Genomic DNA, 13,426 nt, shown 5'->3' with positions numbered 1-13,426 from the left:
GAATCAATCATTGTTTGAGAAGTTTGGGAACTTTATGAGTTCTGATATAAGGTATTAGAGAAAGGATAGTGATTGTAAGCTCCTTGTGAAAGGGTATATTAGGTTCTATAGAAAAGCAGAACCAACAGGATTTTTATACACACACATTCAGAGTATATATTTGAGAGAGAGAGAGAGAGAGAGATTTATTTTAAGCTACTGACTCACGTGATTCTGGTAGCTGGCAAGTCTGAAGTCTGTAGGGCAGGCTGGAAATTCTGAGTGATGTTGAAATCTTGAATCAGACTTTCTTCTTCTTGGAACCCTCAATTCTTTGCTTTCAAGGACTCCAGCTGATTGGATGAAGTCCAGCCATACTGCTGAGGGTCATCTCCTTTATTTAAAGTCAAATGATTATAGATGCTAATCACTTCTTGTGAAATACCTCCACAGAAACATCTAGGCTAGTGTTTGACCGAACAATTGGACACCATAACTTAGCCAAGTTGAACTTAAAATTAGCTCTCACAGAGGGGGTTTTGTCTACTTTATCCCATTATCTCTCACAATGCATAGCTTAGTGCCTTAAATGGAGTTGGACTTTACAGTATGGGTTGACTGAATGAATGGAATTAGGAGAAGGGAGTGATAGGGTGGGTGAAAGGAAAAGGCAGGGAAAAAAACTATGACAAGGAAAATAAGAGAAAAGAAGAGGGAGAGAAAGGACAGGGAGAAAGCAATAGAAAGATAAAAGATGCGTACGGTAGAAGGAGGTATAAGGTTTCATTCATTCAGCAGATATTTATTAGGCCCCTGTTATGTGCCAGCCACAGTGCTATGTGCTGGAGATATGACAGCAGACAAGGTAAAGTTCCTGTTTTCACAAAACCTACTTTTTTGTTGGAAGAAGTATACTCCCAAAGAACAGTACCAGTTGTGATAATTGCTATGAAGGAAACAAATGAGGAATTGAAAAAGTGAGTATAAGGGCTGGAGGGAGAGGTAAGCTTCTTTAGGTTATGTGGTCAGAGAAGTCTTCTGGGAAGAATTAATTGTCCTTTTCTGGAGCAGATGCTTTCTGGGAAAAGGAAGAAAGGAATTCTGAGAAAGCTTAGTTCTAGAACAGGACATTAAAAATATATATATACTATTAAAGCACAATCAGTCTCTTTTCTGTCGAAGAGAATAGCAGGCCTGTTTTACTGTGAAAAGATCAGGCGGAAACTACCCCATAATCCCAAAAGGATGAAGCAGAAATGTAAGTAGCAATCAGTTCACATAGTAGTTGGCAAATAGTTCGGAGGCTCTGGAAATAAATGCAGTCTCCTGAGGGGATCACTAAGGGATTTCAGACCCATAATAATCAGTTAATGAGCTGCTTTATCTATGTAAAATTGAGAAAGAAAAAAAAACAGCAAAGACCTAGGGTTTGGAGATAGATTGGCATAAAACTATTTTAAAATAAATTACAGTGGATTGAGTATTTGGAATTTTTAAACTATTTCCTGTATATTTCTCAGCCATGGGAAAACCAACCTGAACATTTCTGTGTACTGTCTTCTTTGTTTCGTTTTGTTTTCCAATTTTTTTATTATGAAAATTTCTGAACATTCAGAAAAATTAAAATAATACACTGATCACCTTCATGTCTATCGTTTATGTCATTTTTACACATTTTAACATTTCCAAACATTTGTCTTAATTCCCTATATATGTATGTGTATATTGTGTGTATATATCTGAACCCTTTTAAAAATCAAGTTGCAGACATTCATGATACTTTACCTCTAAATACTTAAAGCCAGCAGGGAATGGTGAACTTCCCCTTTCCATTTCTGCCTGGGACTAGTCCTAACCCTCCTGTGACTATGTGGTCCTAAGTGTCCTATCTCCTTTCTCTGTGGCTAAGATGAGAAATCACTTTAGGATTTGCTCACCTCTTGAAGCCATACTCAGTTGGGGGTATATTTAATTTTTCAATTATTCATATAAAAGTTTGGCTAGAAATCAATTATTATGTCATTTGGAAACAGTTATTTCCTTTCTCCATTAAAGAAAACCAAGTGGAAATATTAGGCTATGGCTGAGATGTTCAAATAAGTGTCAGGAATGCTTTTTGTGATTTTTTTTTTAACCAGGTCTTTGATAATTTTTATTTTAAATTCCTTTAAATATTAAAATTATTGGTTACAGAGTTAAAGATTCTTGGAGAAATTTACACAGTTTAAGTCAAATTCTTGCATAATTGGAGACATTGCCAACAAAATCCTGTGCCTGTGGCCTTATACTTATTACATAAGTTTGATATTTCTAGACACCTGACCAGACTGGCTAAGTTATATAATGCGCTACAGAAAATTTAAATTTTGGACAGAATAAATATCTCGTCCTTTAGTCTCACACAGAAGTTGAAGTTTTAAAATCCAGACAATGTCATCCTTTACCCTGTGTTCTGTAATACCTTAGCAAACCAAATCAGCTTGATTCATATCTCTAATTGAAGCCTGGTCTCTTCTTCATCTTCTTTAACAGCTGCTGTGTGGAGTAATGCTGACTTTCAGGGCGGTAGGACGCCAGCTCTGAGTCTCATGCATCACACAGCTACGCATAGATCCAAGGAACTACCAAGTTACACACAGAGAGCTCAGCATCTCAGAATTTAGAAATAACACAACACTCAGGAATAGATGTGACTACATAAGAACTTACAATCTAGGCCTGATTTTCTTATAAGCATTTTCTAAATGAGACCTTATTTGCCTTTCTGGTTTATTTTGCTCAACATAATGTCTTCAAGGTTCATTCACCTCATTGCATGCCTCACGACTTCATTCCCTTCTGTAGCTACACAGTATTCCATCGTATGAATACATCACACTTCACCCGTCTGCTCCTCAGTCGATGGACCCTTTGGCCTTCTTCATCCATTGGCTATTGTGAATAATGCTGCCAAAAACATCAGTGTGCAAATGTCTATTCGTGTTCCTGCTTTCCGTTCTTCTGAGTATACTCCTAGTAACGGAATTGACTAATCCTATGGTAACCCTATATTTAGTCTTCTGTGGCTCTGCTACATTACCCTACTGAGGGGCTGCACCGTTCTACTTCCCCACCAACACTGAATAAGTATTCCTCTCTCTCCACATCTCCAGGGCTTGTATCCTTCTACTCATTTAGTTAGTGTTCTAGTTTGCTAGCTGCCAGAATGCAACACACCAGAGATGGATTGACTTTTAATAAAAGGGGATTTATTTTGTTAGTTCTTCAGAGGAAAGGCAGCTAACTTTTATCTGAGGTTCTTCTTACATGGGAAGGCTCAGGGTGATCTCTGCTGGCCTTCTCTCCAGACCTCTAGGTTCCAACATCTTTCCCCGGGGTGATTCCTTTCTGCTCTCCAAAGGCCTGGGCTGAGCTGCGAGTGCTGAGATGAGGTATGCTGAGCTACTTGGGCTATGCTACGTTGAACTCTCTCATTTAAGCACCAGCCAATTGAATCAAACAGCATTCATTACAGCGGTCACGCCTCCTAGCCAACTGCAAATATAATGAGCAACAGATGTGGTTCACGTACCATTGGCTTATGTCCACAGCAACAGAACTAGGCACGTTCACCTGGTGAAGTTGACAACTGAATCTAACTACCACAGTTATTTATTTATTTGTTTATTCATTCATTCACTTTTGACACTGCAGTTTTTGTTGAGATATATTCAGATACCATATATTCTATCAAAAGTATATAATCAGTGCCTCACCAGTATCCTCACTTTGTTGTACAATGATCCTACCTCTCAATTTTAGGCAATTTCATTGCCCCAAAGAGAAAAAGAATAGATATACACAGCCACACTTAAAAGAAAACCCAAAGCACCCCATATCCCATATAGGTGATTTTTCCCATATATCACTCTATTATTAATTCTTTGTACAACGGTCATACATTTGAAGTAGTTCATGCAAGAATTTATTTATATTTGTAGTGTTAATCAGTGAGCTACACGAACTTTAGACAATCCCCTTCAATCACATTCCTCTTCGGTCGGCACTATGATTTATGATCCCAATAACACACTACCATCACCTTTATCCATTTCCAAACATTTAAGGTCAACCTCATTAATAAATCTGTACATATTAGGTAACCGCTCCCCCTTCTCTGGCTTCTGTCTATCCCTAGGTTCTCTCTATTCTACATTTTAAGAACCTGAGTTTACATTTTCTAGGTGGTTCATATTAGTGAAATTATACAATATCTGTCCTTTTGTGTCTTGCTTATTTCACTTAGCATTATGTCTTCAAGTTTCATCCATCTTGTCAAATGCTTCAAGACTTCATTCCTTCTTTCTGCTGCGTAATATTCGATTGTATGTATATATCACATTTTGTGTACCCACCCATCTGTTGATGGGCACTTGGATTGTTCCCATCTTTTGGCAATTGTGAATAATGCTGCTGTGAACATTGGTGTACAAGTGTCTGTTCGTATCACTGCTTTCAGATCTTCTGTGTATATAGTGAGTAATGGAATTCCTATGTCGTAAGTCAACTCGATATTTAGTTTTCTGAGGAATCACCAAACTGTCTTCCACAGTGGCTATACCATTTTACATTCCCACCAGACATGAAGTGTTCAGTTTTCCCCACATCCTTTGCGATATTTATGGTTTCCTGTTTGTTTAATAGGGGCATTCTTTTTTTATTATTATTATTTTTTGCATGGGCAGGCACCAGGAATTGAACCCGGGTGTCTGGTATGGCAGGCAAGAACTCTGCCTGCTGAGCTACCGTGGCCCACCCAATAGTGGGCATTCTTATAAGTGTGAGGTGATATCTCATGGTGGTTTGGGTTTGCATTTCCCTAATAGCTAATGAAGATGAACATCTTTTCATGTGCCTTTTAGCCATTTGTATTTCTTCTTCGAAAAAATTCCTGTCTTTTGCCCATTGTATAATGGGTTGTTTGTCCTTTCGTTGTTAAATTATAGGATTTCTTTATATATACCAGATATCAACCCCTTATCAGATATGACTTCCAAATATTTTCTCCCATTGAGTTGGCTGTCTCTTCAGCTTTTAACAAAGTCCTTTGAAGCATAGAAGTGTTCAACCTTGAGGTGTTCCCATATATCTATTTTTATTTTGTTGCTTTTGCTTCAGGTATAAAGTCTGAGAAGTTACTTCCTATTACTAGGTCTTGAAGATGTTTCCCTATATTCTCTTCTAGGAATTTTCTAATATTGGCTCTTACATTTAGGTCTTTAGTCCAGTTGCTGTTAATTTTTGTATAGAGTGTGAAGTAGTGGTCCTCTTTCATTCTTTGGATATGGATATCCAGTTCTCCTAACCCCATTTATTGAAGAGACTGTTCTGTCCCAATTCAGTGGATTTGGGGGCCTTGTCAAAAATCACTTGGCAATCTTGATCTGCGGGTCTATTTCTGAACTCTCAATTCGATTCATTGATTAATGTCTATCTTTATGCCAGGACCATTCTGCTTTGACCACTGTGGCTTTATAATAAGCTTTAAAGTCAGGAAGTATAAGTTCTTCCCCTTCATTCTTTTTGTGAGATATTTTTGGCTATTCAAAGCCCCTTTCCATTCCAAATAAACTTGATAACTAGTTTTTCCAAATCCTCAAAGTAGGTTGTTGGAATTTTGACTGGTATTGCCTTGAATCTGTAGATCAGTTTGGGTAATATTGACATTTTAACTACACTTAACCTTCCTATCCATGAGACTTTCCACATATTAGATCTTATTTGATTTCAGCAATGTTTCGTAGTTCTCTGTGTACAGGTCCTTTACATCTCCAGTTAAATTTATTCCTAAATATATGATTCTTTTAGTTGCTATTATATATGGAATTTTTTTCTTAATTGCTTCCTCAGTTAGGTCAGTACTAGTGTATAGTAACATTACTGATTTTTGTACATTAATCTTGTATCCCGTCACTTTGCTGAGCTTACTTTTTAGCTCAAGTAGCTTTGTCATAGATTTCTTGGGGTTTTCCAGATATAGGATCATATCATCTGCAAATAACGAGAGTTTCGCTTCTTCCTTTCTGATTTGGATGCCTTTTATTTCTTTTTCTTGCCTAATTGCTCTGGCTAGAACTGTAGCACAATGTTGAATTAATAGTGGTGACAGAGGGCATCCTGTCTCTTCCCAGTCTTGGGGGAAAGGCTTTTAGTCTCTGTGTTGAGTCTGATGCTGAATGTGGATTTTTCATATATCCCTTTATAATATTGAGGAAGTTGCCTTGATTTCTACCTTGGGTTTTTATCAGAAAAGGATGCTGAATTTTTTCGAAAGCTTTTTCAGCAGCAGTCGAGATGATCAGGGGATTTTTCCCTTTCGGTTTGATGTGTTATATGACATTGATTGATTTTCTGGTGTTGAACCACCCTTGCCTACCTGGAAGAAACCCCGCTTGGTTATGGTGTATGATTCTTTTAATGTGCCATTAGATTCGATTTGCAAGTATTTTGTTGAAAATCTTTACTTGTGTATTCATTAGGGAGATTGACCTGTTGTTTTTCTTTCTTGTAGTATCTTTAGCTTGTTTGAGTATTAGAGTGACGCTAGCTTCATAAAACAGTTAGATAGTGTTCCTTTTCCTCAGTTTTTTTGGAAGAGTTTGAGCAGGATTTGTGTTAATTCTTTTTGGAATGTTTGGTAAAATTTCTCTGTGAAGCCATCTGGCCCCAGGCCTTCCTTGTAGAAAGGTTTTTGATGACTGAATCTCTTTATGTGTGATTGGTTTGTTGAGGTCTTCTGTTTTTTCTCAAGTCAGTATAGGTTGTTTGTGTGTTTCTAGGAAATTGTCCATTTCATCTAAGTTGTCTAGTTTGTTGGCATGTAGTTGTTCATAGTAGCCGCTTAGTGTTTTATTTTTTATTTTTTATTTCTTCAGGATCCACGCTAATTGTGGTAGTTAGGTTCAGGTGTCAACTTGGCCAGGTGAAGGTGCCTAGTTCTGCTGCTGTGGTCCTGAACCATTGGCATGTGAAGCTCATCTGTCACTGACTGCATCTGCAGTTGGCTAAGAGAAGTGCCTCCTGCAATGAATGATGTTTGATTTAATTGGCTGGATGCATAAGTGAGAGAGCTCAATGTAGCACAGCCCAAGCAGCTCAGCATACCTCATCTCAGCACTTGCAGCTCAGCTCAGACCTTTGAAGATGTAGAAAGGAATCATCCCAGGGAAAGCTGCGGGAACCCAGAAGCCTGGAGAGAAGGCCAGCAGAGATCACCCTGTGTCTTCCCATGTAAGAGAGAACCTCAGATGAAATTTAGCTGTCTTTCCTCTGAAGAACTATGTTTTTAACTAAATAAATCCCCCTTTATTAAGAGCCAGTCCATCTCTGGTGTGTTGCATTCTGGCAGCTTTAGCAAACTAAAACAGTAATAATCCCCCCTTGTTTCTCATTTTATTTACATCTTCTTTTTTTTTTGTCATCCTAGCTAAGGGTCTATTGATTTTATTGATTTTCTCAAAGAACCAACTTTTGTTTTTATTGATTCTCTCTATTGTTTATTTGTTCTCCAATTCATTTATTTTTGCTTTAATCTTTGTTATTTCTCTTCTTCTGTTTGCTCTGGGCAAGCAGTTAAGTCCTGATCTTTGCTCCTTCATCTTTTTTTTTTTGGACATGGTCCAGGAATCGGACCCAGGTCTCCCACATGAAAGGCATTCTGACCACTGAACCACCCATGCAACCCTCTTTCGTCTTTTTTAATATAGGTATTTAGGGCAATAAATTTCCCTCTCAGCACTGCCTTTGGTATATCCCATAAGTTTTGACATACTGTGTTCTCATTTTCATTCATCTCCAGATATTTACCAATTTCTCTTAAAATTTCTTCTCTGACCCACTGATTTTTGAAGAGTGTGCTATTTAGTTTCCATCTATTTGCGGAAGTACTGGTTCTTTAGTAGTTATTGATTTCCAGCTTCATTCCATTGTGGTCAGAGAAAGTGCTTTGAATATTTTAATCCTTTTAAATTTATTAGATCCTGTTTTGTGCCCCAGCACATGATCTGTCCGGTAAATTGTTACATGAACACTAGAGAAGAATGTATATCCTGGTGTTTTGGGATGTAATGATATATAGAAATGTCTCTTAGGTCTAATTCATTTATCACGTTGTTTAGATTCTCTATTTCCTTATTGATCCCTCTGACTGGTTGTTCTGTCTATAGAAGAGATGGTACATTGAAGTCTCCCACTATTATTGTTGAAACACCTACTGCTCCCTTCAGTTTTGCCAGTGTTTGCCTCATGTACTTTGGAGCTCCTTGGAGGAAGGATAGAAGTAGCAGGACCCAGAGTTTCTCTTTCGCTGGCCAATTGTCAGATCGGCTCTGCTCTGCATACCCACCTCCTCCAGAGGGGAGGGCACCCCATCTCCCCCTAAACCAAGTGCCTACAGCAGCCTGCCTCAGAGGTGGGGGTAGGCACTGTGCACCATAGCAGGGTCTCTCTGTGTAGGAAACCAAGACTCCTGGCTCCTGGGTTTCCACATGGGCGGGCGCTCCAGCTGCAGAGCTGAGACAGATGGTCTCCCCAGCTGGCCACGGAGGTGGGAGTGCGGGAGCATGCCACTTCTTCCCATCCCATTCCTCCCTGTGCTTTGCAGCCCGCGCCAGGTGCAGTCACAACTGAGTAAATGTACCCACCCCTCAGTTGCAATTTCTCCACTTTTTCATCCATCTCCTCCCTGTATAATGTAGAAGTTCCTCTCTGGCCACTTGTTCCCTGGAACTGCTGTCCTGGTCATTTTCGGTCCTTTCTCTAGTTGTTCCACGGTGTAAGGGTGATCCCAGCATATCCCATTCCCCCATCTTCCTAGAAGTCTCGCATACTGTGTATTTTAAACGTCGGGTATTGACAGCCCCAATAATCTTGCTTAAAATAGGTCCATTTTCGGTCAGGTATTGGTCATGTGCCAAATAACCATCATTAGTCCACACTACATATTTATTAGCTGAGTTACAGAAGTTTCCCATCTTCATCCCCACCCACCCCACAGGGCTAGTTTAACCCCACCCCCATTGCCAAAATGGAGATTTCATTGTGCAACCCATGTGTACATGTGTCTATGAAGAAAAAGACATATCTGTTATTTTTAACTGCCCACTGTTTGTTTCCTTTCTTTTGGTAACCCCAGTTTCCTTAGGAGACTTGCTCTTCCCCCATTGCATGGAGTCTTAGAGCCTCCCTGCTCCTGACTCCTGCTAAGCCAATCTGACTGTCTCCTGGGAACTGGACTCTTGAGAGGAACGATCCAAGAAAAGAAAGTGGCGAAGGTTGGTTCACCCTGGCCACATGTTGAAAGGCTGACATTAATTCATCCCCACCCTTTATATCCCAGGAGCTGCCCCATTTAATGCCTTTACCTGGATTTCATGTGATACCCCATTTTCTTTCAAAAGAATTTTTTTTTTGTCATTTCTGACTTAACAAGCTAGAATTAAACTGGATTACTTGCAACCTAATATAGGCTTATATTTCTTGTATATTTTAGCCAAAATTTGTGTATTTATGTGATCGCTTTTCCACCATTATCTTCCCCCTTTGAAGGGGTTGCCTTTGCCCCAGCAAAACTAAAATGGATTGTCTTTTCTGAAACACACTCTGATTTCCAAGCCTTTCTCAATGATCAGTCTGTTTTCTCTTCCTCAAATGCTTTTCAAGTTCTCTGTTTCTGTCAAAATTCTTCCCTATCGGCCAAAGTTCAAATGAAACTTTATTGAGATTCCTCTCTTCCCAGAAATGAACTCTCCTTTCTGTGAATCCTGATAAAACATAATATTTGATTTTTTTCTTGCGTGGGCAGGCACTGGGAATTGAATCCAGGTCTCCAGCATGGCAGGTGAGAACCCTGCCTGCTGAGCCACTGTGGCCCGCTCGTTATTTGTTCTTTTTTTTCTTTTTTTTTTTTTTTTTTACATGGGCAGGCACCAGTAATTGAACCCGGGTCCTTGGGCATGACAGGCAAAGCACTCTTACCTGCTGAACCACCGTGGCCCGCCCTATTTGTTCATTTTGACAGCACTCTGTACTAGCTCTTTAACAAGACTATAAATTCCTTGAGGGCAGGAGCAGCCCCTTATTGTCCAGTGACACCAATGCCTTGAAATCATGGTGAATGAATACTTGTTTCAATTATATACTCATTGTGTTTTCCTTTTCTTACTCTCGAAATTTCTGAAAGAAAGTGTAAAGATGTGAGTTGAATTCTCCTGATCCAGTTTCTCATTTGAAGTTCAACGTCTGGGGTTCTTAGATGGTCTTTAGGGAATCTCTAAATCCCTGAATTTGTAAGCAAATGTTCTTTATATATAGCCAGGTGTATTTTCCGAAGACAGGGGCTAAAGCTTTGATTAGATTCTCAGAGAGATCTGTGAACCATAAAAGGCTAAGAGTGACTGGTCACCTGCATGTCTAGAAGCAATTAGAGTAAAACATTTATCACAGGCCTAATGTTTATTGGCGACTATGCACAGCTTGTTCAATTTATCTCGTTTAATCCTTCCCGCAACCTAATGCAATAGATCTTGTTATAATAATGATAATAATTATTATAGCTTACATTTATTGTATGCTTCTTACATGTCAGAAACTGTTCTAAGCATTTATATGAAGTCATTTAATACTCCCCCAAACCCTATCAAATAGGTAATATCTATCATTCTTCCCATGAAACCGAGGCACAGAAAAGTCAGCTAATATGCCTCAGTTTACTCAACCAGTGGCAGAGTTCTGTATTCATACCCAAGAAGGTGACTCCTGAGCTTGCTCTAATAGGTCATAGCTAACATGTGGTAAAGTTGGTAATCAAACCTGGATAATCTGGTTTCTCTGTCTTGCTTCTAAACAAACGTCAAGTGTTTCGGCAACTGAACTAGAGCTAGTTATGTGGTAGAGGTCAAATTTAAATCTATACCTGTCTGATTCCAAAGCCCATGCATTTTCTACTTTGCCTTCTGCTTTAGAGTGTACCTCTCTGGGCTTGGGTCCCTGAGGAAGCTGCAAAGAGAGAAAAGAAGTTTCCTACTGTAGTGGAGTCCTTAACTACTTAGGAAGAAGCAAAGACATTCATCATCAAACTAGAGACTGTAGTCCCATTATTGGCTTTGTGTACAGTGCACATAGCAGGCACTCAATAAATATTTGTTGACTCAGTAGATCATGCATCTACAAAAACAGAGATGGATTTTAGGACAATTCATTTGGCAGGGAACATTAGCAGGAGTTTTGCTTGGGCAAGGCCTGCAAACCCAAATTCCCAAGCAGGCATCCTAAATAAGCCATGTGACCCACCGGGTGACAGAAGGGAGCAGGTGAGCTGTGGTGTGCTTACCATGTGCTAGGCACCATTCAAAAGCCTTTCAGATCTTTTTATTCATTTAATCTTCACATCCACCTTGCTAGATAACTTATAATTGCACTTTCCCCTCTTCAGATGAGGGATCTAAATTGCAGAGAGGTCACACAGGTAAAAGCTAGAGGGGTTGAAATCAAATCTAGGTGGTGTGACTTCAGGATGATCACACCCCCACCCTGTCTGTGGACTAGGTGTGTGCAGGTGTGGAGGCAAGTGCTAATGATAGTAACAGCATGGCGGAATGGAGATCTTCAGTGACAAGGAAAACTCAGTACCTCTGGAAGTTGCTTTTCCAATAGTGGTCATTGATTTGCTCTAACCCTTCTGTACTCTCTCTCTCCAGGCGTTTCTCGTGATCAGTGACACACATTTAAGATAGCTGTGATCTATAATTCCTCTAACCTCAGCCCTAAAGGAATCAAGGTGTAGAACAAGGAAGAGAGTTAGGGAGAAGGGAGCAGATCATGAATTTATCACTAATTTTATAATTCTAGCCACCAAGTGTCTTGGTTTTCTAGGGCTGCTGTAACAAACACCACAAACTAGTTGGCTTCAACAACAGGAAGTTATTGCTTCACAGTTTTGGAGGCTAGAAATCCAAAATCAAAGCCTTCTCTGAAGTCTGTAGGAAGTAAAGTCGGGTGGTGGCTTGCCAGCAATCCATAACTCAGACTCTCGTCCAGCACATAGCAATCTATCTCCTTCTGTCTCCTTCTGCTGTGTCCGAATTTCCTCTGTTTATAAGGACTCCAGCCATTTGGATTAAGGCCCACCATGATTCATTTTGGCCTCACCTTAATGAATAACATGTTCAGAGATCCTATTTACAGTGAATTCCCATCAGCAAGACTGAGGGCTAGCACTTGAACATGTCTTTGTGGGGGATCTATAACACTATGGGGAAATTTTCTGAACTCATAAGGATTACAGCAGGGTTTCTCAGCTTTGGCATTACTGATGAAATACTTTGTTGTGGTGAGCTGTCCTGTGCATTGTAGGAAGTTAAGAGCATCTCTGGTCTCTACCCACGAGATGCCTGTAGCTTCCCCCACATGTGACAACCACAAGGGCCTCCAGACATTGCCAGGCGCCCCTTGGGGGCCAAAATCACCTCTCATTAAGATGCACTAGATTCAAACTACAAACACATACCAGTACATGTGGGTGCAATCACGCTGACAGTGTATAATAGTCGCCTCGGCATAGGGATGTTTTTTGCCTTTGGGTTTTTTCCCTTTGCTGGTTTTTTGTTTGTTTGTTTTTTCTTTGCTCTTTGTTTGTTTTTAATCCAAAGAGGAATCTTTGCTTCAGGCTTGACTCCTATTTTTCAGTTCTGTCCATTTCATGAAAATTTTCCAAAGAGTTGATTATAGTAATAAGCACTAGTGTGTGCTTGGTACGCTGCTAAGCATTTTACACTTTACATTATGTTTATTTAATGATCAAAATAAAGGAAAGGCTCTGTTATTCCCACTTCATAGACACGGAAACTGGAGCATAGGGAAGCTAAGTCACTGAACCTAGGTTTCACTGTTTTAAGTGAGGGAGTTGGAATTCGGACCCTAATTTCCCATTTTGTCCATGATACTGAACACTCATGTGTGTACCCCTTCAATTTCTGATCTCAAAAATTTGACAAAAGTGGTAAAATTTGATCTGGGAGTTACAACCACACTCCTATGCATTTACATTTTGTGCAGTGTCCAGTTTATGGAATTGTTGGTTTAATCACCAGGCATGCAGGTGAGAGCTGGCACTCACTGTGTACATGCATCTTTCTCTTGTCACCACCAGAGTGTCTCTATGTGTTCCCCTGCCATTGGAACTATCGTCCCGATCACTGTATGTACGGAAGCAACTGCAAAATGGCCGAGCGTGAAGGCGTGTCTGTTCTGCACGGGAACCGAGGTGTCTACCATGATGATAAGCAGCCGACTTTCAAAGCACTCTATGAAGCAATACGGGACGTAAGTGTGCTCTTATCACCGTTAGGCAGAACATGCTTAGCAATGTGGGGAGCTTTGGTCACCAGTCCTCTTGGAGGTCAAATGATTC

At 39.9% G+C, this 13,426-nt stretch overlaps 1 protein-coding gene and 1 long non-coding RNA gene across 3 annotated transcripts in view; one reads left to right on the top strand and one right to left on the bottom strand.

Moving 5' to 3' along the window:
- The window catches only part of LOC143656926 (uncharacterized), a 45,901-nt gene that overhangs the window by 1,329 nt on the left and 31,146 nt on the right, over window positions 1-13,426 (bottom strand). The window contains exons 4-5 of one of the 2 annotated variants that reach the window (XR_013162639.1): window positions 11,647-11,780; window positions 10,930-11,013 (exon numbers count right to left, since the gene is read on the bottom strand). This is a non-coding gene — a long non-coding RNA (uncharacterized LOC143656926). Of the gene's footprint in view, window positions 1-207; window positions 374-10,929; window positions 11,014-11,646; window positions 11,781-13,426 lie in introns of those variants that run through there. The other variant, XR_013162638.1, reaches the window with a different exon arrangement.
- The window catches only part of GXYLT2 (glucoside xylosyltransferase 2), a 154,870-nt gene that overhangs the window by 126,248 nt on the left and 15,196 nt on the right, over window positions 1-13,426 (top strand). Inside the window, exon 6 of the mRNA XM_077128688.1 lies at window positions 13,166-13,338. Within this exon, the coding sequence (XP_076984803.1) occupies window positions 13,166-13,338 (173 nt within the window). The remainder of the gene's footprint in view (window positions 1-13,165; window positions 13,339-13,426) is intronic.

This window comes from Tamandua tetradactyla, chromosome 15 (assembly GCF_023851605.1).
Source record: "Tamandua tetradactyla isolate mTamTet1 chromosome 15, mTamTet1.pri, whole genome shotgun sequence".
In the NCBI taxonomy this organism is placed as follows: Eukaryota; Metazoa; Chordata; class Mammalia; order Pilosa; family Myrmecophagidae; genus Tamandua; species Tamandua tetradactyla.
Note: the sequence above shows the minus strand (reverse complement) of the source record. Positions and strands in the feature narration are given on the sequence as shown.